General features: G+C 43.3%; 3 protein-coding genes across 9 annotated transcripts in view; 1 reads left to right on the forward strand and 2 right to left on the reverse strand.

The window, feature by feature from the left end:
• Positions 1 to 10795, reverse strand: part of CEP89 (centrosomal protein 89) — a 66759-nt gene extending 55964 nt beyond the window's left edge. Inside the window, exons 1-8 of one of the 4 annotated variants that reach the window (XM_072422164.1) lie at positions 10586 to 10794; positions 8848 to 8954; positions 7151 to 7303; positions 6832 to 7024; positions 5149 to 5239; positions 2858 to 2947; positions 1659 to 1991; positions 985 to 1124 (exon numbers count right to left, since the gene is read on the reverse strand). In XM_072422164.1, the coding sequence (XP_072278265.1) occupies positions 985 to 1124; positions 1659 to 1991; positions 2858 to 2947; positions 5149 to 5239; positions 6832 to 7024; positions 7151 to 7303; positions 8848 to 8954; positions 10586 to 10624 (1146 nt within the window). In that variant the 5' untranslated portion in view covers positions 10625 to 10794. Of the gene's footprint in view, positions 1 to 984; positions 1128 to 1658; positions 1992 to 2857; positions 2948 to 5148; positions 5240 to 6831; positions 7025 to 7150; positions 7304 to 8847; positions 8955 to 10585 lie in introns of all 4 variants that reach the window. The other 3 variants (XM_072422163.1, XM_072422166.1, XM_072422165.1) reach the window with 3 other exon arrangements.
• A 92-nt stretch (positions 10796 to 10887) lies between these two features.
• Positions 10888 to 15720, forward strand: FAAP24 (FA core complex associated protein 24). 3 transcript variants are annotated; one of them, XM_072422204.1, is made up of 5 exons: positions 10888 to 10973; positions 11228 to 11373; positions 13148 to 13287; positions 14387 to 14539; positions 14898 to 15720. In XM_072422204.1, the coding sequence occupies exons 2-5, from the start codon at positions 11262 to 11264 to the stop codon at positions 15144 to 15146; spliced, it is 654 nt and encodes a 217-aa protein (XP_072278305.1). In that variant the 5' UTR covers positions 10888 to 10973; positions 11228 to 11261; the 3' UTR covers positions 15147 to 15720. The 3 variants fall into 3 exon arrangements, with proteins under 3 accessions (XP_072278305.1, XP_072278307.1, XP_072278308.1); XM_072422206.1 differs by lacking the exon at positions 10888 to 10973 and having other exon boundaries at positions 10982 to 11373; XM_072422207.1 differs by lacking the exons at positions 10888 to 10973; positions 11228 to 11373 and adding an exon at positions 12386 to 12411.
• Positions 15721 to 16873: 1153 nt separating this feature from the next.
• The window catches only part of RHPN2 (rhophilin Rho GTPase binding protein 2), a 52552-nt gene continuing 42104 nt past the window's right edge, over positions 16874 to 27321 (reverse strand). For both annotated transcript variants that reach the window (XM_072422202.1, XM_072422203.1), the window contains exons 10-15: positions 26964 to 27083; positions 25624 to 25818; positions 24384 to 24460; positions 24020 to 24166; positions 22459 to 22614; positions 16874 to 19736 (exon numbers count right to left, since the gene is read on the reverse strand). In XM_072422202.1, coding sequence (XP_072278303.1) covers positions 19482 to 19736; positions 22459 to 22614; positions 24020 to 24166; positions 24384 to 24460; positions 25624 to 25818; positions 26964 to 27083 — 950 coding nt within the window. In that variant the 3' untranslated portion in view covers positions 16874 to 19481. The remainder of the gene's footprint in view (positions 19737 to 22458; positions 22615 to 24019; positions 24167 to 24383; positions 24461 to 25623; positions 25819 to 26963; positions 27084 to 27321) is intronic.

The raw sequence follows: 27321 nt of genomic DNA on the forward strand, positions 1-27321 counted from the left end.
TTCACTGTAAGGTCTGTGAAAATGTGGAATCGGCTCCCTCAGGAAGTAGTTTCAGCAACTAATATAGATTGCTTTAAGAAAAAGCTGGATGCTTTTCTAGAAGCACAGAATATACCTGGGTATTAAGGATTTAAAGTAAAGATAACAGAGACTCTTGATCCAGGAAACATTTGATTGCCTCATGGAATCAGGAAGGAATTTTTTTCCCCCCCGATTCCTACAGCAAATTGTATAGCGTTTTTTTGCCTTCCTCTGGACCAACTATATCTATAGGGTTTTATATCTGGGATTTGTTTAATTCCCTAGCGGTTGGACTTGATGGACTTATGTCTTTTTCAACTATGTACCTACTGATTCTGCCTGAAATTCACTGCCCTTCTCTCTTCCTGTGCATATTGATCTGAAATCTCAGTTATCCATTATCTCACTTGTGTTTTATGAAATACAAAACATAGCCTCCCTATGTTATGGAGTTTATAAAAAAGGAGGTTTTTTTATATAACATCAGGAGAGCTTTTCTTGAGCTTTTTAACATGGAGGAAACCTTGTATTAATATGGAAATGATTTATCAACAAGACCCCTGTTATGTAACCAATTTCTAACGTTGAGTGGTGTAATTAAAATAAGTTATCTTATTCATATTTATATTGCATATTTACAATTTTTGCCCTATATTCATATTTTAGTGTTTCGTTCCCCAACATGTTTTGACTTTCTTTTAGCTGAACTGAAGGCTATGTACACACATGTCAGAGGATTCTTGCCCGATATTAATGGTAGGGTGTGTCTCAGGCAAGAACCTGACACGTGTACATTGGTCGCCCGACAACATTTATGGATCTGTCCTATCCTGGATCAAATAACAACAAATGAAGAATGACTGATGTACAAGTCATAGAGAGGGGCACAGTGGGGTGCTGCTCGCTCCTTCATTCCCCTCTACATAGAAAGAAAAAAAAAAGAAATAAGGAGCCAAAAACTACCTCTTCTTTAGTTAATGGGCGATACTTGGTTTGATAGCGGCTCAGCTCAACATTAAGACGATGGATGGTCATCTTTAAAGAGTCATTCTCATCAACCAATTCTTGTGCTTGTTCTCGGAGAGAGATCAGTTCTGCCGCATCTGCTGTGAATGAGGAAACACCATTAAATACAAACCATCTGCATCTCCCAAATTTTCTGAAGGAATCTCATTCTAAGGTTGGCCACCAACAGGCAGGTATCTTTCCAAATAGGATTTGGAAGACTGCTAGTGAGTTGGCAGAACACCAAGTGCACCAGCGCACCAGCAAATCTACTACCAGGGTGAGAGCTTAATGGTTCTCCAAGAACCTGAAAATGCTTAAAAATGCCTAGGTTACTCTTCGGACTGATCTCTTTGTTCCTGTAATGCCCCCTTGGTTTTAAATTGAAATCACTACATTGGGCCTCAAGTTCTAAGCCCTCCTTTCCCCAAAGCTAAGCTCCACTTTAACCAAATACATTAGAATTGCAGAAACTTTTTTTTCTTCAAATAAGTTGATCTAAGACTGTTTAAAGTTTATTTTAAAGAAATTTACTTTAATTCTATCCAACATGTATTTGTTAAAACTTAACAGAACATCAGATTAGTGGACAAACTAAACTCACTAGGAGAGATAAATAGTTTTATAGTTACCTCCCACGTGAGATTTTTTCCAGGCTTCTTCTAGTTCATTCTTCTCATTTTTCAGATTCTTCAACTTTAATCTCAAGGCTTTCATCTGCTGCTTCATTTCCTCCACTTGAGCATTGAGCTCATGATTCTGGTTGGTCAGCTGCTGGTTTGTGGTGTGTAGGTGTTTTATCTCACCCTGGTTTGCTTCATAGTTGCAACCTACAGCTTCCAATACCTCAGTGTGATCTGCCACCTGTGATACACCAGTGCGACTTACAGCCTCTGACACATCAGCACGACTCATGGGCTCTGAGACGTCAAGACGACTTATGGCCTCAGATAAACTAGAAGAACCTGTAGGATATCATAGAAAGGAAAAGATTAAAGCTCACCACCACCAAAATGTAATTAATGACCCCCCAGCTAAACACCTTACTATCCCCAAATGCTATATCTGCAGTCACCTGACACACCAGTTCCTGAATAATATAAATTGTGAACTGCAGAGAGGAAGATCCTAATTAAAAGCTATTTAATGTACAGCGCTACGTAATATGTTGGCGCTATATAAATCCTATTTATTGATTCTTGCCTGATACGAATGGTCGGGCTCGTCACGGGCAAGAATATGACATGTGTAAATAGATCATCCAACGTTTTTCATGGATCCACCCTGATGAACGACTGATGATGAGAGACAGGAATACAAGTGAAGAGAGAAGAGCACAGCTGGGTGCTGCTCACTTGTTCTCCAGCTGTCCCCTTTTTATAAAATGGTAGGGAACTGTACAATGCCCAGTCGTTCATCAGTAACTCTTTTGTCACTGGAAATGATCATGAAAGATCGTTTCCAGCAACAATATTTGAACGTATGTTTGCAGTCTAAGTGTCCACATTGATGCCTTGGTTCTGTGAACACTTCCTATTAGCTTTCTGCTAATGGGGTTATCTTAGGCTCCAAAAGGTCACAGCAGCCTGATGACTTGACAAGGAGGGGCGGTACCCTAAATGCTCAACAACCTTTACTTCGAACAAACCACCAAACTTCACATTATTCTGAAGTCTACAGAAGTTAGCCAACAACTTGTAAAAGCCACAGTCAGCATTCCCATGAAGAGCTTTGTTAAAAGTTTCCAATCTGGTGCTGAAGGTTGCTTTACAAGCTTTGTAAAAGCTTGCTGTACACACTTTTCTTATACAAGTCAAGACAGAAAGGTTACCTGATCTGGCAATTTCAGTGACTCTCGATCTGCTAGATGTTGGGTCCGGTCTAGGAATAGGAGACTCCACTGCAGGCTTAATTCTGCTTTCTAATTTAAAATAAAATGAATCATCAGTTCTGTCCCTACTTCGCCAAATATTATTGTTACAGAGTTAATTTAAGGGGTACACCTAATACACAAGGAGGGCAATAAGCTGTTTGATTTAGATAGACTTTAACATTTCTAAATAAAGGTAGGCAGCATTCTCATAACAAAGCTACAAAATCTCTAACCATTATGTGACAGCAAAACCAATATTTCTGTAATGTAATTGCATACATGTACCAGGACTGTGAGGTCAGGAGTCTATTCCTAAATCAGTTTTTTATTTGTTTTGATGCCTTCATGTCCAGGACAGGTCAGTTAGTCTGGCAGATAAAATATTTTCATGACAGAATGATAGCAATGTGTGTCAAAGCCTCAACACAAGTGTGATCTCATCCCTGCTAATATGCATTACAATATAGACTTATCAATCTTATTTATGTCTGATGGTTCTGTTCTACATCTGCCTGTAGAGGTTGCAGCCAACATACAGAGTATTAGGGATGGTAGTAAAATGTATTAAAGAAAAAAACCCATGTGGGCAAAATCTCGAAATCACAGCTTCTTTGTTGGTGTTAAATTTTACTTTGAAACAGAGAATAAAGACTCAACTTAATACTAAATTCTGGGCAAAAAAACATCACAATTTTTCTGTATATAACCTGTGCAGATAGCAAAGAGCCCCAACTACTACAGTCTGTCTGCACAAGGCTACAGGAGGGAGAGGGTGGATACAAGACCAGTCACCCTGCAAAAGCAGAAAGAGCTGTAGTGACAGGTCTGTATAGGAATCTCCTGCACAGAGACAAATTTTCACACAATTGATGCACTGATCTAGAAGGAACACACAAAGAACATGAAGATTTAGGTAAGAAAATATGAATTTTGTATTTATGCTTAATTTTGTATCCTACAGCTCTGCACTCATTTATTAGTAATCATCATTAAATGTATTTTTAAATGCAAGCAAGTTACCTGAATTTGGCATAAGCTGCTTGCAGTCCCTGTACAGCAGAGTTCAGATTGGGAAAAGGGGAGAGGTAGCACAAGGACTTAAGCTAGGTACACACTTGCAATAATTATCATTAGAAAATGAAAGACTAACAATTATGCAAGATTATTTTGAACGATCGTATTGTGCACAATTCTGTACATGTTGTAACAATACGATCGTTCAAATATAATCCACCAATAGTGTACATACGCTAGATACGATCGTTTGAATGATGCAGGAAGTGTTTCAGGAAATGTAAAGGAGAAAGTGTACTCCAGAAGCATCCACGATCACTGAACGACCATACACACAATAGATAGTGAACGATCATCGCTCAATCAGATCCGCCGCAACAATCCTTGTTTGTTGTTGTGCACTTTCGTTAACGATTAGCGGACAATCGGTCGTTAGTCATTCGTTTCCAATGATAATTATTGCAAGTGTGTACGCAGCTTAAGGCTATCTACATACATCAGATGATTATTATCCGATAATCGCCTCAGGGCAGAAATAGAGCGAGTATCTGGCATGTGAACATCGCTCGTCATTCATGGATCCATCCTGGCGGATCCACGAACAGCGAACAATTGTAATGAAAGTGAAGGGGAGAGAGCACAGCGGGGTGCTGCTCCGTTGTTCTTCCCCCTCCATACAGCATAATGGTACTGTAAGTACAACACTCGTTCATGCATCATTTAGTCTTTTGTGGTTGGAAAGGATCATGAAATTTCCTTTCCAATGACAATTATTGAACGTGTGTACCCAGCCTAAATCTCAGGTGTTAACAAAGGACATACTGATAGAGGGAATGATTGAAATGACAGACAAATTATCTCATTAGTCTGGTGCTGAGCTTTCCCCTGTCCAGACAAAATCAATACGTGTAAATGTTCCCTAAAGTGTACGTAAACTTTGGATGTCTTTGCTAAATAAAAATGGTCACCATATTGTATCTACAGACCTATGAGACAAAGAGAGCGTGTGATAATGGTTAAGGGGGAACTTCAGTGAAATTTGCTGTCCACTACAAGTCTAATAAGTCACTTTACATGTGCTCTGGTGCAAATTGGTTGAAATTCCAACCATTGTAATACTGCATAGAGAGAATCCTGGGTGTATATATAAGAGAGAAGAGCTACCATGGTTATCACATCATCATAATTTCCAAATCCTTCTATATGTAGATAAGTAAAAAAAAAAAAAAAAATACCTCTTCTGGGAGAATGATCTGAAGACTCAATGTCAGAAGAAGTAGCTCCACTGCCATCATATGCATCCTGCTCTGGGGATGCTGCATGTCTCTATAGAGGTAGAAAGGAAAGAGATATTATTTAGCCGTATGTTTTATATAACCCACATGTTGCACATTGCTTTGTAATGGTAGTACAGTGGAAATTTAAAGGACAACTAGTACCCCCCCCCCCCCCATTATTTTCATTTCCTAGACTTCTGTGTGCTCTTGCACCCCCAGAAATCCTGTATCTCTGTCTCTCCAGAACCTACAATTGCTTGTACCTAACTATGCTTGTTCACTGGCAACCCTGTCATTTAAACCATCCCGAATTCTGATTTACATGTGAATTTTATACCACCCACTGCTGTCTACTTACAGAACAAATATTGTCATCATTTTTGATGATTCCCTAATACTTAAACGACATCAAAACTTTAAACACCACCTCCTAGTAAATCCAGCCACCTATCACAAATGAGGACGGGTTTGTAATACGAATATTCTGCATTTTAACATTTATAGACACAGCGCCATCAAGTGGTATTCTTTATCACTGCATGCATTAGCATTCTCTGACAGTTTCCAAGTTACTTTGCAATTATTATCACTGATGTAACAGTGTGAATGGTAAGTATGTCATTAGGTTGTTCAGAGGCAGAACTGTGAATGACTATTGTGAATGTAAATGTTTACATGGCTCTTGAAACAGCTTTTATAAAAATACTGGTAAGTGGTGGTATTTCTAGAATGTGCGCAAGTATATAATGCTTCCATTAAAGCAGAATCTGCCAAAATAAATTTGTAGACTTCTACAAATGTGTGATAGAAACATCCAATGGATCCGATTTTTTGTGATCATTTCCAGTGACAAATAAAGGAATGAGCACTGTACACTCAAGAGCACTGTTCTGTGCAATGAAAAGGGGAGGGCAACGATGATCGAGCAGCACCCTGCTGTGATTTCCTCCATATGGGTGCATATCAGCCATTCATTAATGAGTCCTACACATAAAAGACTATTGCAATTTCCTGTCCCAAACTATATACACACATCAAATGGTTATCTGTAAATGCAGTGACCGTATACACGTCAGATACTTGCCCGCGAACAGCATGACAGTTAATCTCGGGCGGATTCTCTGGGATGTGTACAGCAGTCATCCAATGGCGTTCATGGATCCGTCAGGAAAGACAGAATGGAGCACAAGGCCTCCCAGGATACCTACGTCATGCATCCCGGGAGGCTTTGCGCTCCATTCTGTCTTGATCACTGCGGCAAATCAAGTCAGAAAGAGGCGGTGCTGCACTCCTTTTTTAAAAGACTGTTGGACAATTTTTTCTTTAAAACAGTTGTCTACTTTTATGTAAAGTAAAAATTTTGAGTTTAGGTCCACTTTAATAAATCAGGCCCAATATATCCAACACACAAGCAGAGATTTAATTTCTCATTTGTAATAATCAGGCTGTGGTGTGAAGCTTGCAGCGATGTGGAGCGGAGCCTGCAGTGCTGCAGAGAACGTTTTGTGATAAGATAAGATGCTCCTCACATCAATTTGACAAAAAAGCACACTTACTAAGCAGTAATGAGTAGATATGGCTTTTCCCTCTTATATAAACTATGTCGTCTGTACACAGAAAATTTACATTAAAAGGTTTCACCTTTCGGCCTTTGTGAGGAACAGCGTAAATCGGCTCAGCTGCCACATTTTCATCCCTCCTTGGCGACACTTGCTGAACAAATTGTTTCTCTATTTCTGACATTTGCTCCTCTGTGCCGTCATCGTCATCAAACGTGAAGGACATGGCGGGAGAGCTTTGCTTCTTCCGATTGGCGTAGGCCTTCCAATTTTGTCTGAAAGACATATCACATAGGAACATTACTCAAGTCATACAGCCACCATGATCACACTGCACTAAAACGCTCCAACTTCACAGAGGGTGCTAACCTATTCAGAACAAGAAGGGGGTTGCTACTTACGCCACTCCGAGCTCTGAGGCCGAAGCGTACGGTTGGATCTGACTCGATTCATCAATGCACATGCTGTCGGAGTAGGATCTTTGACGAGGCTGCGGTATGGCAACTGTACGACCGGTTAGAGAGGTCATCAAAATGGCAGCAGCAAGAGCGGACCTGGACGAATTAAAGGAAGCTCTGTTATTTATAAATTGTATCCAAAGCCAAACCTACCAATCGGTTCCTATGAGATCTGTTTTAAAGGGGATTTCTTGGCACTTTGGAGATATTTCCTCTCACTTCCTGATGTACATACAGGACAAGACCTTAGGAGACCAACCAAGATGGTGGGAATCTGCTTTACTTACCTATATTCTCCAACATCTTGGGCACCTGGATTATCTTTCAATATGCTAGCTTTGAAAAATCTTTCTCTGTTGGTTCCCTATTAGGCTTAGGCTCAGTCAATGGACCTCAGTTCTGGGGTCTCCTGTCTGCGTTTAGGCTGTTGCTAGCTGCTCTCGTGATAGCGCTGTATTCAATTTTTACAACCTCTATTTCTTGGACCCTAATCTTACTATTTACATCATTCATTCCTAAAGAAGCAGCCACAGATGTGAAACGCATTTAATAGACTTTCCCCTTCTAGTTAAATAATGCTTTATAAGATACATCCCTAGAAAGGTGATGTTCTATATGATTGGAATATTGTAGGAAAAAAAAATTGACACACCAGTATTTCTTTTACTATTTTGATGTAATGTATAGAATTTTTGTGTACAGGTAGTCCCCGGGTTAAGGACATCTGACATACGGATGACTCCTAGATACGAACAGGGCTTCCCTGCTCCCTTGCGTGCAGGATGGAGGCTTGGAGAGGGCCATTTGCATGACTTGCAGAAAAAAATATTTTGCTAAACACAGCTGAGGTTGTGGGTGATCTTAGCGGGGTGAGCTCTTCTACAACCTCTTGTAACACTGTAATGACCAAGACAAACTCTGCAGTTGTTTTTTTTTCCCATATCAAAGCACAGCTTGCTCCAGAAGTTAATGAATGTCTAGGAACCATAAATTGTTTTTTTTTTTTGCTTTGTTTGTGATTAGCTCACAGTGAGTTTATTTTTACAGTAACTGACACCACACTGCCTAATAATGTGTTGAAACAAACATCTGTCCTAATTGCATTTATTAAAATAATATACCTGTTCTGACTTACATACAAATACAACTTAAGAACAAACCTACAGTCCCTATCTCGTATGTAACCTGGGGACTACCTGTATAATAAAAATTGTTTTTAATTATGTAGCCCTCTGAAAGTCTAAGGTTTTCTTAGCACTTTGAAGATATTTCTTCTCACTTCCCGCTGTGTATACAGGACAGGAAGTGAAGGAAAAACTTTCTAATGAGTTTTAACTGTTCCTGTTATTTTATTAATTTATTTTTGGCTTTAGATATATCATAATGTGCTAATTTCTGTTCATTGATTGATATTCAGCAATATCGAGTCCTTTAGATAATAAAAAGTCACACTCTACATGCCCTAGAAGTGGAAGGTTGTCTAAATGTACTGATACGTGTTTCTATGAGAAGTCATACAAAGTAAGTGGGACCGGAAAGATGCAGAAAATGAAAAGGTGGAAACAGAAACAATGAAAATGACAGAATTGTTACAGAGGTGAGGTACACATGGAGCCCTGCAGAAACTCCTTTACACCTACCTGGGTCTCTCTGGAGAAGGGTTTGGGCTACGGGGAGGAGGGGTGCGAGGAACAGCAGAACGGGGGGCTACGGTGGCTGCAGGGATGAGGCCATGAGCAATGTGTTTCTAAGCAAGGAAGACAAGTAGCAGTCAGTGTTATTACACACATTTTTTTTTGTTTTTTTTATTTAAACTAAAAATGTATTAACATCAGAAGATATGTTACAATATTACTGTGACTTTACATAATGAAACACAAATATTGGTCAAAGTAGAGGCAAAAGGGGAGAATTAGGTCCTCCCATGCAATTCCTGGTTAGCCTTTGCTGGGCAACTAACACCCCCACAATGCCCTGTTAGCCGCTGCTGGGGAACCATGACCCCCAGAGTGCCCGGTCAGCCTCTCTAGGGCAGCTACGACCCCCAAAGTGCCCGGTCAGTTGCTGCTAGAGAACTTCAAACCCCAGAGTGCCCTTCAGCCTCCGCCGGGCAACTACGACCCCCAGAGCACCCGGCTAGCCTCTGCCAGGCAACTACAACCCCCAGAACGCCGGCCAGCCTCTGCCGGGCAACTACAACCCCCAGAACGCCGGCCAGCCTCCGCCGGGCAACTACAACCCCCAGAACGCCGGCCAGCCTCCGCCGGGCAACTACAACCCCCAGAGCGCCCGGCTAGCCTCTGCTGGGCAACTACGATCCCCAGAATTCTGAGCAACTACAACCACCAGAGCGCCCGGCCAGCCTCTTCCGGGCAGCTACGATCTCCAAAACGTCCGGTCAGCCTCTGCCCGACAACTACAACCTCCGGAGCGCCCCGTCAACTCCTGCAGGCAACTATGACCCCCAGAGCGCTCAGTCAGCCTCTGCAGGGCAACTACAACCCCCAGAATGCCCGGTCACCCTCTGCCAGGATCCTACTACACCCCGTCAGCCTCTGCCAAAGAACTACGACCCCATAGCGCCCGGTCAGTCTCTGTCAGGCAAATACGACACCCAGAGCGCCCAGTCAGCCTCTCCAGGGCAGCTACGACCCCAAAGTGCCCAGTCAGTTGCTGCTAGAGATCTTAAAACCCCAGAGTGCCCATTCAGCCTCTTCCAGGCAACTACAACCGCCAGCCAGCCTCTGCTGGGCAACTACGACCCCCAGAGCACCCGGCTAGCCCTTGACGGGCGAATACAACCCCCAGAACACCAGCCAGCCTCCGCTGGGCAACTACGACCCCCAGAGCACCTGGCTAGCCTCTGCCAGGCAACTACGACCCCCAGAATTCCAGCCAGCCTCCGCCGGGCAACTATGACCTCCAGAGCGCCCGGTCAACTCCTGCTGGGCAACTACGACCCCCAGAGTGCTTCAGTCAGCCTCTGCAGGGCAACTACAACCCCCAGAGTGCCCGGTCAGCCTCTGCCAGGATCCTACTACACCCCGTCAGCCTCTGCCAAACAACTACGACCCCATAGCGCCCAGTCAGTCTCTGTCAGGCAACTTCAACCCCCAGAGCGCCTATTCAGCCTCTGCCGTGCAACTACGACCCCAAGAGCACCTGGTCAGCCTCTGCCAGACAACTACGACCCCCAGTCATAGAGGCCAGCCAGTCTCTGCTATGGATCGCTGATGTCCAGCATGTCCTCTCGGTCTTTTTCAGAGCACTACAAGTCCCAGCATAACCTGTCAGTCTGTCCTGAGGAAATGACAACCCCAAATACAGTCAGACCATACGAAAGGTACAAGTCCGCCCTGTAGAGGAAGTCTCACTCACAAACTGGTTAGCTTCTCTTCTCCTGAAGGGGAACGACATGGTCCCGCCGTCTACCAGGGTTTCCCCTCTCTTCACAGACCGTTTGTTCTTTCTCCCGTAGTCACTTGAACCATCGCGTTCTACTCTCACGTGACCACCGTCACTTTCTCTAATTGGCCTGCGTGCGCTCTTCCACCAATCAGCGCTAGCCCCATCCCGTCACCCCTGGAAACCCATCGCGTCTTCCAGAGACGGAAACCGGGCACAGGGATCAGAGAAGGAAGTCCCTCCCTGGGGACAAGAGCACGACTCTTATTGGGTCACAGCGCTTGAGCGACACTTGTACCTCCAATCATCGCTGAGGAAAGAAATAGCGCATGGAAGAGCAACAAGACGCGAGACAGCCTGGGTGAGGAAATCACAAAGCTTGATACAATGTACAAATATTGTCAGCTGAATGTTAATTGTTACAATGTGAAGGAAGGAGGTGCAAGGGTCACTAAAAAGTTTCCAAGTCATTGTTTTTTAGGTTTCGAAAACAGTAGGGAGTGAACCCCTGTCAGGTTTTTAATGCCATGGCGACACAAGTAATAAAAGGGCCCAGCTGTAGTCACCGCACCCTATATTGGGATGTTTAATGCCTGTCTGTCCTTCTTTTTGCAGGTCGGCTTCGTGTCCATATGACAGAAACGTTTAAATGGCAACGCAGGAGGGCACACCAATCAGAGCTGGCGCTGCTGCCGTTCCCTACGGTCATGTGATCGGGAGTGACAAATGGAGGGGGAGCACCTTGGCTCAGTTATTACAAGGTAGGACCTGGCTGGAGGCTTAGGAGGTCCTTCAAAGAGTCTGCTGTCCAAATGATTGAAAATCTAAACTACGACCCCCAGAACTCCCTGTCAGCCTCTGATGGGCAACTACGCCCCCCAAAGCGCCGGGTCAGGCTCTGACGGGCAACTACGACCCCCAGAGCGCGGGGTCAGCCTCTGACGGGCAACTACGACCCCCAGAGTGCCGGGTCAGCCTCTGACGGGCAACTACGACCCCCAGAGCGCCGGGTCAGTCTCTGACAGGCAACTACGACCCCCAGAGTGCCGGGCCAGCCTCTGACAGGCAACTACGACCCCCAGAGTGCCCGGTCAACCTCTGACGGGCAACTACGACCCCCCAGAGCTCCCGGTCAGCTTCTGATGGGCAACTACGACCTCTCAGAGCTCCCGGTCAGATTCTGACGGGCAACTACGACCCCCAGAGCACGGGGTCAGCCTCTGACGGGCAACTACAACCCCCGGAGCGCCGGGTCAGCCTCTGACAGGCAACTACGACCCCCAGAGCGCCAGGTCAGTCTCTGACAGGCAACTACGACCCCCAGAGTGCCCGGTCAGCCTCTGACGGGCAACTACGACCCCCCAGAGCTCCCGGTCAGCTTCTGATGGGCAACTACGACCTCTCAGAGCTCTCGGTCAGCTTCTGACGGGCAACTACGACCCCCAGAGCGTCCGGTCAGCCTCTGACGGGCAAGTACGACTCCCAGAGTGCCCGGCCAACCTCTGACAGGCAATTACGACCCCCAGAGCGCCCATTCAGCCTCTGACGGGCAACTACGACCCCCAGAACTCCCGGTCAGCCTCTGACAGGTAACTACGACCCCCAGAGCGTCCGGTCACCCTTTGAGGGCAACTATGACCCCCCCAGAGCACCCGGTCAGCCTCTGACGAACAACTACGACCCCCAGAGCACCCAGTTAATAGGGCAGACCAATCAGAGTTGGCGCTGCTGCTGTTCCCTACAGTCATGTGATTGGGAGCAAGAATTGAGGGGGAGCACCTTGGCTCAGTTATTACAAGGTAGGACATTGCCGGAGGGTACAAGCTTCTTCAAAGAGACTGCTGTCCAAATGACAGAAAATCAAGACCGGAAATCTTTTTTTCGGCTTTGTATGCTGCTAAATGCCTATTCGATCATAAGAACTGACACTTCAGGAAGTGTCAATCTCCTCAGTCCCTCACAGAGCCTACTAGTTCCTCCACAGCCATTTGTAGTCATTTGGCAAGACAAAAGTACAAATGGAGATGGGGATAGAGCGTTGTCACTCCTAAACAGAAAGTGTCTGAACACGAAATGACAGGAGAGAGAGGACACATATCTTTCCTGTCACATGGAAGAATGCAGCCAATCAGGATGACTGTCTTTGGTTTGGCACAGCCAATGGACCAGTACCAGTCCCAGCCCTGTGATTGAGGGCCAATGCTTTGCATGCATATAAGGATTTATGAATGGGGAGGAGTCTGTCAGCATAGGCGGGTTTTATGTTTAGTGGGCGGTCTGCTTTGAGATTGATAACAAGTTTTATTATTTAGTGATTGGAATTACATTTACAGAATAGTTTAAATGAAGTTTCCCACAGTCCCTGCCTGCCTTAGGGTTCAGGACAATCTCCAGTCTCTATTTTTGTATGTATCAAAATAACATTGTATCCAATGAGTTTCTGTCTTTCAGTTCATTCTGTTCCCATTTAATCAAATGAATTGGAATTTGGCGTTTTTTTATCTGAGTTTGTTGCGCCTTTGTTCTCCTCTGCAGGTAAAATTAAACTGATGTTCGAGGACGGTCTGGGGCTGGTAGACTTCCACCTCTCTAACAGAGTCTGCGTCCTCTATATATCAGAGACGGACTTGGTGTCGGGAAACGCCTTTAAGAGACGACTTGTCCGCTTCCGCAAAGTAGGTACATATGTTTGGTATTGCTGTTTTATTAACATAGGAATTTACATGGGGGGACCCATGGGGCACAACAGGTGTACAGAGACAGTAACTCTACGCAACTACAACCCCTAGAGTGCCCTAGTAGGCTCTGCTGGGCAACTACGATCCCTAGAGTGCCCGGTTAGTCTCTGCTGGGCAACTACGATCCCTAGAGTGCCCAGTTAGTCTCTGCTGGACAACTATAATCCCTAGAGTGCCCAGACAGTCTCTGCTGGGCAACTAAAACCCCCAGAGTGCCACTTTAGTCTCTGCTGGGCAACTACTACCCCCAGAGCGCCTGGTAAGTCTCTTCTGGGTAACTACGACCCCAGATCGCTCGGTCAGCCTCTGCTGGGGAACTACGTCACCCAGAGAGCCCAGTAAGTCTTGTCTGGGCAACTACAAACCCCAGAGTGCCTGGACAGTCTTTTCTGGGTAACTACTACCCCCAGAGCGCCTGGTAAGTCTCTGCTGGGCAACTACAACCCCCGGATCGCTCGGTCAGCCTCTGCTGGGGAACTACGACACACAGATTGCCCGGCCACCCTCTGCTGGGCAGCTACGATACCTAGAGTGCCTGGTCAGCCTCTGTTGGAAAACTATGACCCCCACAATGTGCGGCCAGTCTCTGGTGGAGCACTATGACCCCCAATGTGCCCTTTCAATCTCTGCTATGTGCCTATGATGTCCAGCATGCTCTATCGGTCTTTGACAGAGCACTACAAGTCCCAGCATAACCTGTCTGTTTTATTACCAAAGGAGCCGCAGCATGGCGGGGGGAACCCATTTAAATGTGCACAGAAAGTGTACAGAGACAGTAACTCAATGCAGGGGGTGGTGGGCTCACAGGTAAGGAAGCCTTCATAATGGCTAGTGTAGAGACTCAGAAAAGCCAGGCATAGTGGGAGTCCCATATAATTTAGGGATCTCCCCAATAATGTCTCTGAGACATTGAAAAGCCAGCTTCAGAGTTTAAATCTCCAATATTTTTTTCTTATTGACCTTTTATGTTTTGCTTGGACGGCCCCTATAAATTTTGCCGCCCTCTGCTCATCAGACTTGTGTTTTTTTTTGGCAGGCCAGTAACTTGAAGGGTTTGGTCATAGCAGAGAGGACGCGGCTGAGTGAGCAATACTTTCCTCCAGTGCAGAACTTTGTTGCACTTGAACTTGGGATGTCGTTAATTCCGGTCGCCAATCAGAGTGAAGCGGCCCAACTCATCCTTTGTTTGGTGAGTAACAACACCCAGCCACGGATTTTGATTATCTCCAGGTGTACAGCAGGGTTTCTCAACCACAGTTCCTCCAGAGGTTTCTGGGGTTCCTTGAGCGATGAGCGCATTGTGCCTCTCAGGTCAGACTTAGTGACACCAATAACCTTTTTGGCTATCTGTAAGGGTGACATTCTTCCCATTAGCCAGCAATGTAAAAGGAATTCTTCTCACTGACCACCATGCTAATATACTGTGAACTCTTTGTATAGTAATTATTTAGTAATTAAGCATCACATGACCAGGAATTTACAGGGGTGTTGTTTTTTGGAAAGGGGGTGTTTACAGACCTCAGAGTAATATTTCCTTTATCCTGTAGGTTCATGAATGGAGCAGAGAGGGCGGCAGTAATCCGTTTGTCTCCAAGAAGCATTGCAACCTTCTTGATAACGTCGTCCTGCAGACCGTGCAGAAGATTCCCGGAGTGGGAAGGGTAAAAGCTCTGCAACTGCTCCAGACTTTTCCCAGCCTCCAGGAGCTTTCCAACGCCTCCCTCGCCGAGCTAGAAGCTGTGGTGGGAAAAGGGATGGCCGGCAACATTCATAAATTCCTTACCAAAACAACGTGACTCAGTGGTGAAAGTCACCTATATTAATTGCAGTTACCTGCTTCAGGGCTGTGGATATGAAGGTGGGCCATTGTAGCACAATCAAAATAGAAGGGTCTGTCCAATATGGAAGTATATTCTGTTCCTACATTTGAGCATTGGACCAAGGGTTATGGAATGGGAAGGAGAACCACTGGGAAGGGAATGAGGAAATGTTTCCTCCTAAATGTAGTAGATTGATTCCATTGTTTCAGGCTAGACCAAGTCACTTGACCGCAGCACAAGGAGACCAGCAGACTTTTGAACTTACTGGGGTGTAGGACAGTTAATGGTCAGGCGGGCTGTCTGTACCAAAATCATTACACTGCCTCTATCATGGAGAGTTTGGAACAGCAATCACAAGAGCTGAATGTTATTGTATAAAATTGTTGGGAGGGTGAATGTCTTTGTTGTTTATGGGTGATGTTTGTTTACTTTTCTATCTTCCATATTTGTAAAGTAATAGAAAACAATTTCACAAATATTTCTAAATAAATGGTATTTATTGTTCTAAAACACTGCATATAATAAACATTTGCTAATTTATATTTCTAAATTCTTTCTTACATCCGAGTTCTGCTTCGTTCCAGCCACTTCCTGTCTACATGCACTTCAGTAACGGCTGCATGGCATTTCTTACTGGGGGGTGACAACAGTGGAGTAGGTCTGTGTAATGTCTGTTGTAGTCTCCAACAGAAGCCCATGCAGAGGGGTGACAAATGGGAGAGATGGTAATGTTTGTTCACATGGAACGTTAGTCTTTTTCCAGTTGTGGATCTACGGCTACCCCAAGGTACTTCTCACCAAATAAAAGCAGTGACTGGCTCTGTGGAGATCCCGCATTCACGGTGGCTCAATGGTTAGCACTATGGCCTAAGTTAAAATCTGCATGGAGTTTGCAGATTCTGCTGTGTTTCTTCCGGGTACCCCGGTTTCCTCCCACATTACAAAAACATGTAGTTATTTTTATTAGCTTCCCCTTTAAATTGACCTTAGACTGTAATAATGCCATATGACTATGGTAGGGACATTAGATTGTGAGCTCCTTTGAGGGACAGGTAGTGACATGACTATGGACTTTGTACAACGCTGCATAAGATGTTGGCACTATATAAATACTGGATAGTAATAATAATTCCCAACAGGACATCTGGCTGTTCAACCCACTACCTACACAACTGCCTCCCCCTGTCACCCACTAGGAGAAGAACCACCACACATAGAAGCGGCTCCATTTACATACATTTGTCAAACAGTTCCATGCGACGAAGTCCGTAGATTTAACACATTGCACACCAAAATCTTCTGTTCATGTGTTGTCCCAATACAATAATTTATTATCGGACCTATAAACCAAACAAGGGACTCTTAAAGACAAGCACTAGTCCCTGTTTCAAAGTAGTTTCAACGAAACATAATATTGAAACTAACAAATACATCTTAATGGTATGTTATATGATCCAATAAAGTTTGATTAAAAAAAAAAAATTTGCTCCAGATTTGTTCATTATTTTCACATAGCATTTCCTATGGTGACAGCTGTGCACTTTTAATATTGGCCACTAGATGGCAGAACAAGTCATTTTTAATAGAAACTGAAAAGATTCACCAAAATTTACCATGTCAGTGAATTTCAGAGGGAATCATTTATAAATAGAGCCTATAAATTTTATGTTGTGTTTGCCAATAAAATCCAATTAAAACAAACATTTTCTAAGAAATGTTTATTTATTAGTCTCATACAGATTTTGTTTACTGACACATAGAGATGACATGAAAAAATACATTTTTCTTTTTACTTAAAACATCTATATATTGCACAGTAAAATCACTTTGCTTTATCATCAATGGCGATATTTTATTCTGCACACATCATAATATCCACCTGTACTCTGTATCTTACCTCTATACCTTTACATCTTATTACTATACATATATAACCTTAAATACACTTTAAATATATACAATCTTATATAAACCTGAAAACACATATCAACAGGACCATCTATACTTTAGAAAATATCTACAGTTTTTATTCAAGTGCCCCCCTTATAATTCTGATTTTTTATACATCTCAGCTACTTCAATGGGGTGTCATACAAACAGCAGTGTTGTCATAGCCCCGCCCCCTGCACTCCCCATTCAGAGTGGGAGGGGCCTCAGCACAATGCTGTTTGTTTACAGCAGCCTGGAATAGGAGAGAATAAAACATTGATAAACGAGTTACATTTATTAGGTTTATTTCATAGCAAGGAAGGAAGTGTGGGATGAATTCATTGGGATTAAATGAAATCAGCTTCCACCGTTCTTTGCCTTGCTATAGTGAGATTGGCGGTATCCTCTCTTCCAATGCTGGGTTTTGTAAATTCTAAACCCTTATCTGAGTTTTGTCATCTGGGAATGGACTGAATGTTTGAAAAGATGCCCTCGATAGAACTGTGGTGGTTCTTCCAGTCTATCTGGGGTCGCATGGTTTCAGATAAGGGCTTGCAGAAGCCCCGGGTCACCTATTGAAGATATTGAAAGCTAAAAATCACAGAATGCAATCTGTGGAAAGATTGGTATCGCTTTCATGGAGAAGATTCTTAATATCACACACTGCTACCTACCATGGTGCGGAGGCATCTCGGGCAGAGTTCTCAATCAGCAGCCCATACAATAGACCAGGGGTGCCCAACAGGATTGCAACGTATCGGTAGATCACAAAGGTAACGCAAGTAGATTGTGGAGCCCTGCCTTTCAAAATTATAACTCCTGTGCACGGTAGAGTTTAGGTCCAAGTTTTTATTGTTGGTAGATCATTTTGACCTGGTCATTATAAAAGTAGCTCACAAGCCAAAAAAGTGTGGGCACCCCTGCAATGGAACCTAACCCCCATCTATAGGGGGCAGCGTATCACTTACAAAGAAAGGAGTCCATATTCCTGCCTGTAATAGTTTCTTGCACAAGATCCCTACACCAACAACCCATCCGGGGGCTGATAGCCTTGATTGGCCACCCTGTTTAACATAAACACCATATAAACAACACATAAATATACAACATAAGTAGAATCATGAAAATGAGTCCAGCATTGCACAACGTAGTGGTCCAAATCCTACACATTTGTTATCGGCTCACCACCACAGACCTATATTGCGGTCAATACCAGTAACAAAATCATCTATAGCAGCATACAGAGAAATATGAGGATGCATCTATCCACACCTGTGTCCCTTCTTCTGTGCGTCTTTGGTCGAAGCTTAAACTGAATGCCTGAGTATGTTTAATCGAAAAAATTATGAAAAAAAAATAATTATATCTTGCTACTAAAACATGATTGGTCTATTGTAAAGTTTGTAAAGTTTAAATGAGGTGCAGTTCACATATCTACCCAGCTGGGGGCAGTGTTGTTCCACTGCTTTAGGTTGCAGTTTAAAAATTATTGATTTTTAATTGCAAAATGATCCCTTAATTATTACAGCACAGGAGAAGCAAATGTAATAAAAGGGTCTGAAACTCTTTTTTTTAAGTTGGAGCTTTTACAGGGCTTGCTCACATATTTTTACCCCAGGTGGGACAAATGCTACCTGCCCTAAGATTCGCCCCTTCTACAGCTGGATGAATTTTTTTTTATTTATTTCGGGATGCGGGTGGCCCTATTTCTACTTGAACCTGAATCTGTCCCTCGTTCATGTTCAGCCTCTGGTTCCCACAGTGGGAGGCTGCATGATATGCCCAGTTCAGATGGCACCAGAAGCGCTGTGAACAGCCTACTAAACATATGTGTAATGAATTATATAAAAATCTGATTATTTCTTTAATGTCATCGTGATGCTCAGACAATCCCAGGCTTAAATGGTTTATCCCCATTTCACCTGTCAAAATACACATTTAACGTGTTGCTATTCACATGTCATCAGGTCCTCTTAAAATGGCACTTATGTGAACCAGCTATGCAAAGTAAAAAAATTACCAAAATAATCATATAAGTATCTCTTAGTAGGCACAATCCACAGAATGAACATCCTTGTCAATATATTCCAGTCCGTCCACATGTAGCTGCCATTCTACTGCACGCATGCAGCAGCTGGAAAAGGCAAGAGTGCTCATAGGGAAAGAGCTGAGCGAAGCACGTATTCACCCCTTCACTATTTTTAAGGCGATGTCCTTTCTTTTTTTCACTTCAGTAGCTTGTCATTTCGGGAGACGTGCTCCTAAATTAGGCCAACGAGACAGGAAGCAGCTTATTCCTACATAGAAGTTCCAAGCTTGTCACAGTAATCTGATTTCATAGCCCTTCTGTCGAAAGAGTTCCTTGTCCATAGACTGGCACTATCAGTACATTGCGCTGTCGGATGACAAGGTATTGTACGGCGATAGGAACAGTTTGCTGGAATCGGGTTTTCCCGTGCTGGTGGCTGGGAGACAGAGGGTGCTGGCTGCTTTCTGGCGATTTCTGAATCCCCAGCTGAGGAACGAGGGCTTCTTTGTCGCCTTTTGTGTTTTGACGCTCTTGTTGTCGTCCATGTTGAGGCAAACCAACGAGTAAGTCTTCTGCATTCCGGCGGAATAGGTTGCGCTTTTGTTGTGCTGCAGGAGAGAAATAAAGTCTGTTAGTAGTCAGTTCATTTATTAATAATATTACTCAGTATTTATATGGCGCTGACATATTACGCAGAGGTGTACAAAGTCCATAGTCATGTGACTAGCTGTCCCTCAAAGGAGCTCACAATTTAATGTCCCTACCATAGTCATATGTCATTAATACAGACTAAGGTCAATGTGGGGGGAAGCCAATAATATAACTGCATGTTTTTTGGAATGTGGGAGGAAACCAGAGTACCCGGAGGAAACCCACGCAATCATAGGGAGAACCTGCAAACTCCATGCGGATAGTGTCCTGGCAGAGATTTGAATCTGGGACCCAGCGCTGCAAAGGCCAGAGTGCTAACCACTGAGCCACTGTGCTGCCATGGCTCCATGCCAGATTATATATAAATATATATATAAAGGGGGTCTATCGGGGTGTGAACATGGGGATGCCATTGGTTTTGCTCATGAATGGAGTCACATTGGAGGAACTTTTGAAGTCTGGATGAAGTGGAGAATTGTAAGTACAGGGAGTCCCCGGGTTACATACAAGATAGGGACTGTAGGTTTGTTCTTAAGTTGAATTTGTATGTAAGTCGGAACATGTACATTATTTCAATAAATACAATTAGGACAGATGTTTGTCTCAACATATTATTACGCAGCATGGTGTCAGTTACTGAATAAAATCCTCAGTGAGGATTGTGTAATCACAAACAAAACACAAAAAAAACCCAAAGCTTTATGGAACCTAGACATTTAATAACTTCTGGAGCAAGCTGAGCTTTATTATGCAAAAATAAAACAACTGCAGAGTTTGTCTTGGTGATTAAAGAGATACAAGAGCTTGCAGAACAGCAAAAAACTTCTTCTGCAAGTCATGCAAACCGCCCATTCCCCCCCACGTGCAGGAAAGCCCCGTCCATATCTAGGAGTCGTCCGTATGTCAGATGTCCTTTACTCAGGGACTACTCAGGACGGCTCAGTGAGCTGTTTAGGTGCAAATAAATGTCTTTTATTACTAGTTGAGAGCCGCTGAACTTTAGTAGTAACACAAACTCCCTTCTTTAAGGCTGACACATATAAAAAAAAAAAAGATATATATATTTGTTACAATGTACATCTTTTTATTACATATGTCACCCCTGAAAAAGAGGGATCCCATTACCCCCGAAACGTGTTGGCTTTCAGCACATAATCAGGCAATATGCACCTAACCACCTCATTGATTTGCTCTTTCAGTGCTCCTTTTCTTTTCCTCAACACAGTTTCAGGATAATTGAGGGTTTGAGTCTATTCCCAGGGAGGTTTTCTGGCAACGTTGGAAAAATTTCCTATGTGATAATGAGCTCTTCCAACCACCAGAGACTGGCGATTGTCCCCTGGGAGAAGAGCAAAATGCCCAGCTACTGCAAAAGATTCTGATAATATGCAGAAAGTGTGCTGTTATCAAGTCATTAATGCCCAGCCAGAGACCTTAGATATTTTTCTCAGGTACAATAGGAGCTGCTGTCATAGATATCTATTCAGTTGCATGAATATAGAATTATTAAAATCTGTTTGCAGCCGTTTCTGGTTCAGACCGAGGTAAGACTTTTACAGCTAAGAGAGACCTCCGGCCTCTCCACAAGTTGGGGATTGTAAATGGTGCTAGCTGAAATGACTTTAAGCCTAGCTTTGGCCTAACCCCTCCTTTCTTTTTTCCCCCACGGGACCACCCTAGTGGCTGCATTGTCCTATGGGTCCAGAGCAAAGGGTGGGCCCTTGACACCCTAAATTTAGGTAAGTCTGCAGGGACAGCAATGGGAAAAGGGTGCATTAAGCAACCTGAACTTATTTATTTTTATATAGCTCTCAGACTTCCTATGGTAGTTAATGAGCCAGGGATTATCATTCACTGAAAAGGTTTTTCTATGTTCATATATTATTAAACAGTATTTATATAATGCCAACATATTACGCAGCGCTGTACAAAGTCCATAGTCATGTCACTAGCTGTCCCTCAAAGGAGCTCACAATCTAATGTCCCTGTCATAGTCATATGTCATTAATGTAGTCTAAGGTCAATATGGGGGGAAGCTAAATAACCTAGCTGCATGTTTTTGGATTGTGGGAGGAAACCGGAGTACCCAGGGTAAACCCATGCACAGGGGGAGAACCTGCAAACTCCATGCAGATAATGTCCTGGCTGAGATTTGAACGTGGGACCCAGCGCTGCAAAGGCCAGAGTGCTAATCACTTATCCACTGGGCTCTATTTCAATATTCAAAATAAATGGAAAGACTTTTGTAAAACCTCTTAATAGTGCATTTGTTATACGTGGGCTGTCATTATTGACCTAAAAATGCTGATTATACTGTATATGTGCTCGGCTGTTATGCCAAACTTCTTGCTCCCAAAATCCATCAATCTGGAGCACACATCAGAAATGTCGGAGGAAAATCCTAATTTATAAATTTGTTCCAGGGCAAAATAATAAAATAGGAGAACCAGCTAAAGCCAAGCACACAGTAATATCAGCTCAGAAATAGAAGACCCCATAACAAGTTTCTATAAACAAAAGACAGTATGGGAATTGGTGATTTCAGTCTTCACCGACACAGGTGTGAGCTATCTAATCGTTTCCATGAAACCCGGCTCTGATTTCAAAGAGGAAACAAATGATATCTCTGTTCCTGGTGTCTTTGTAGTTTAGCAGCTGGATGTAATGGGAGACTCGTACCATGCTGGATGTCTGATCCTGAATGCTGATCACTTTGATCTCTTTCCCTTCTTCCCCGATTCCTTTCAGCATGTCCATAACCTCGTTTATGGAGCACCACTTACAGTCTCGGTCTTCTACTGCCACAATATAATCGCCTTCCTTCATACCCGCACCCTGCAACACAAACACAATGAAAGTTCCGGATTCATAGACGTCTTGTTTTGTCAGGAGAGAGCAAATTCAAAAGTCAGTTCTGCCGAGGTGAAATTTATCTTATGTATTATCTAATGTAAGGCACAATTAGGGAATTTCTATAATTAAACTCCAGTCTGAATAATCTCTGCTTAGTCCTACGCACATGGTCATTTTGTCTGGGGGGGGTGTCAGAGTAACTTACTCCATGCTACCTTGGCACCGGTGCTTTGGTCTCCTCTACTGGAATGTGGCCCTGACATTGTTGCAGGACCAGTAGAATGTGGATGGACCCTTGGAGTCAGTATGTACAATGCAGGACCAGTAGCATATTGAATGGCCCTTGATGTCTTTACTTATAATGCAGGACAGTAGAATGTGAATGGGCCCATGGTGTCATTGTGTACAATGCAGGATCAGTAGAATGTTGGTGGACCCTTCATGTTAACGGGTACAATGCAGGACCAATATAATGTAAATGGGCCCATGGTGTCATTGTGTACAATGCAGGATCAGTAGAATGTAGATGGACCCCTAATGTTAACGGGTACAATAAAGGACCAGTAGAATTTGAATGGGAACATGGTGTCATTGTGTACAATGCAGGACCAATAGAATGTGGGTGGGCCTGTGATGTTCCGTACAATGTAGAATCAATGGAATGTAGATGGGTCCTAGATATCATTTTGTACAATATGGGACCAGTAAAATATGGATGGGCCTTTGATGCCATTATCTACAATATAGCACCAGCGGAATGCAGGTGGGCCCTTGATGCCCTTACGTATAATGCAGGACCAGTAGAATGTAAATCGACCCTTGATGTCATTACGTACAATGCAGGACCAATAGAAAGTGGATGGGCTTTTGATGTCATTATGTATGTATGTAGAATCAATGGAAGGTCGATGGGTCCTTGATGGCATTACATATAAATTATGACCAGAAGAATGTAGGTGGGCTCTTGATGCCATTACATACAATATAGGACCAGCAGAATGAGGGTGGGCCCTTGATGTCATTACATACAATATAGGACCAGCAGAATGAGGGTGGGCCCTTGATGTCATTACATACAATATAGGACCAGCAGAATGAGGGTGGGCCCTTGGCATCACATACAATGCAGAACCAGTAGTGATTGCAGGTTCCATATTGTGTGCGATGACTTTGGAAGGAAGAATGGTGTCAAAGGATTATTAGTCACTATCAGAACTAGCAGAAAGGAAGCCTGTGGGATCATGGGCTTGGGTATTACCCTATCATATCCTTTCCCCTGAACAAAACAAGCATTTGGTAATAAATATAAAGGAAGATGGGAAGGTAGGTAAAAAAATGTAAGTTTGTGCCCATCAAAAATTGGGCTTTAAAGAAAAGAAAAACTTACTGCGGCCGGACAAAGGGGATCCAGTGACGTTATCTGAACTGGACAATCGCCTTTTAAAATGAAGCCTAAATCACCATCTTCAAGAGTCAAGCGGACTTTCCTCGGGGCGGTCCATCTCTGCTTTGCAGAGAACACAGACAGAGGACCCTAAAAAACCCCAAAAACAAATTCGTTATGACTTGGCTGATTTATTAGTTGAAAATCCAAATGTATTTTAATATACTAATGATGTGGTGTAAGTAGATAAAAACCCACCCTGGATCACATCAAGTTTTATATAGCACTTTGTATCATGAACAATTGCTATGTTCTACTGATTTAACTATTCATAATAATAAGATATTTATATTGTTGCTTTACGTACCAATCGATGAAAGATGTCAATGACTTTTACTCTGGAGAGTGGTGGTGAGATGACTTCTGCCTTGAATTCTGTCTTACCTATGGGTGGAATAAACATCAGTATTATTTTATGTCATGTTAGCATGCCTTATGTGTTATTTAGCATGCCTTCAATGCCATGAAAACGATGGTGCATCTGAGAAAAGTAAATTTTGTGACATCCTAACAGACTGAACACATGCTGCCTTATTCAATAAAACTTCACTCACATGTTGCAGTCACCAAGTTCATTTTAGTAACCAATCATCACCAATCAGTTTGCAGCAGCCATAACAGTGTAACATTAATTCTAAATGGTCACCGGAAAGAGAACAATGGGCCTGGTTTAATAAAACTCCCCAGGACTGGAGAAGATAGACTATCATAGGAGAACCTAGGGGATCCAGTAAACCTGGTCAAGGATTGAAAACATTTGCCAACTGATAGCAAATGATTTTTAAGAAATCCATTTCAGGTTTGCTGTATTCCCAGGTTCCCCCATGTTAGTCTATCCTCTCCAGAGCTTTACCCCCCCCAGCCTTCTAATTCTGTCCGTATTTCCGTATTACATTGTAGGCCTATAATTCTTAGGTATAACTCACTGAAATATGTCCAATATTTATTAAATTTAATAATAAACTTTAAATAAAAAACCACAAAAATCTTTAAAAAAATAGTTAAACATGTAATATAACTGTACATTAGCATGTATAATATATATATTATAATCATATATATTATATGAAGATTTCTTTGTATTGGACTCAATACAGCTATTTTGTATTGAATCCAATACAAAATTATTAGAATTTTCCGCCGCTCCTCCCGCCCGCACCGACGCATGCACCGACGTTACCAGGAAACCCCGGAGATCGTCTCTGCATTCGCCGGCTGAAGATCGGAGGGAGAAGACGTGTCCGGAGAAGCTGCAGGGACCAGCAGGACGCGGGGGGACGACAACGGAATAAGGTAAGTGTTTTTTTTTAATGTTTTACGTGACCCCGAGTGTGACTCGGGATTACCGCTTTTTGCATGGAAAATCCACCCTCCGTAATACTGCTTGGGGGGATAATAAATCAGGCCCTATGTCTTTGCAATATGGAGTGTCATGTCATGTATTTTAATTGTTATTTGTTGCAAGAGCACTCATGCTTTTAAGGCAATGCACAGATATCTAAGACATTTCTATTCCAGGTATTGGAGCGATGTTGGCCCCTACTCACCGATAATTTCGGGGGCCACTAGTAAATTCAGAAAGTCGTCTTCCTTTTGGTGCTGCGTGACTTTTTGCAGCGCTCTCTTGTGGAAAGCCGTCAGGATTTCGTGCAGGACGTCGATCTGCTTGAGTTGGCTGCAGAGGCTGGAGAGCCGCAGGGCCTCTTCGTGACACACGAGCGCTTTGGATAGATGCGCCTTTCCTAGACGGGGACAGGAAAAACAGTGACAACAATGAAGCGGCGGAGCGACTCGCATGTACACAGCTGACGTCCCTGTAAACAATCGTTTATTTTTTTTTAGTGTGATGGCTGGCGCCCTGCATTGTCATTATAGCTGAGCCGCTTTCAGACACTTTCCTATTGTCATAGCACAGAGAAGAATGTCAGCTATGTCCTGTGGATTGGGTGCGGCCGGGGGAATATCAATATTGTGTGACACTGGGTGGGATGGATGGTATACGGAGTTTATAGAACGATGACAGAACTCTACCATCTGGCCCATAACTAAACATTGCACTGTGTGCATGGTACAGCTAAACTAAAGGCAAATACAGCTAAATACACAATTATAGGAGCTGTATAGCCTGCCAGTATTGCTGTAAATCCAGTACTAAGGTTCAAACAGCTCTGGTCCTTTATGGCAGGGTAGGACACCTGATTATGCAGTTAAGGGCCACTTACAGCTCTCGTCCCCCTCCAATCTATTAATGGGCAGTAAAAAGGAAAAGAAGAAGTTTTATAAGTCCATTATTCTTTCTCTCCTTTCCCCTGTTAGCATGCACAGCTGACTGGCTCCTTGTGTTGCTTCTTTCCTGCCCCGGTGTAAGCCTTGTTGTACAGTGTAACGCAGGAGACTAATACTAAATCACATAGAAAATAACAATACCAAGGATTATGGGAGACTATCATAAAGACAGATATCAGGTATTCTGGTGGTCTTTATGTTTCTGTAACCAGGGGCAGTTTCGGACATAATTGGGAAAGTACGGTGGCTTAGTGGTTAGCAGCGCTGGGTCCCAGGTTCAAATTTCATCCAGGACCCTATCTGCATGGAGTTTGCAGGTTCTCCCCGTATTTGCGTGGGTTTCCTTAGGGTACTCCGGTTTCCTCCCACATTCCAAAAACATGCAGTTAGGGTAATTGGCTTCCTCCAAAAACTGACTGTATAATAATATAGTTATAATGATATATTACTATGGTAGGGACTGAGAGCCTCTTTACAGGGACAGTTAACGACATGACTATAGACTTTCAGCCCTGGAACAAAATTTAGAGGGGCTCCTGGGTAATTGGTTAGTTTGCACTACCCAAAAACCATCCTTGGCTGTAATGAGCTCTGAGATTACCTAGCTGTGTCCTTTGCTGTTTGTCTTTAAGTATCTTCATGGCGGTAAGTCCTTCTGGTATGTGGTCATACAGCTGGGACAAGGCCTTTTCCTGCTTGTCTTCATCATCATGTGGACCCACTGTGAAGAAGAATGAAATGATTACATATAGCATCTAAAAAATCAAATGACTTTTATACATTTTACTTACATAAGGCCAATATTTTCTGCAGCATATATTAACCACCTGAGCGTTACACTGATTTCTAGATTTCTGTTCCAAAAGCGTCACAGGTTTTCATGAAATTTTTTTTTTTAAATTGTAGACCTGTAACTTACAGAAATATGTCCGAATAGGGTTCTAGTAGATATCATGAAT

This window comes from Pyxicephalus adspersus, chromosome 9, assembly GCF_032062135.1.
Source record: "Pyxicephalus adspersus chromosome 9, UCB_Pads_2.0, whole genome shotgun sequence".
Lineage (NCBI taxonomy): Eukaryota > Metazoa > Chordata > Amphibia > Anura > Pyxicephalidae > Pyxicephalus > Pyxicephalus adspersus.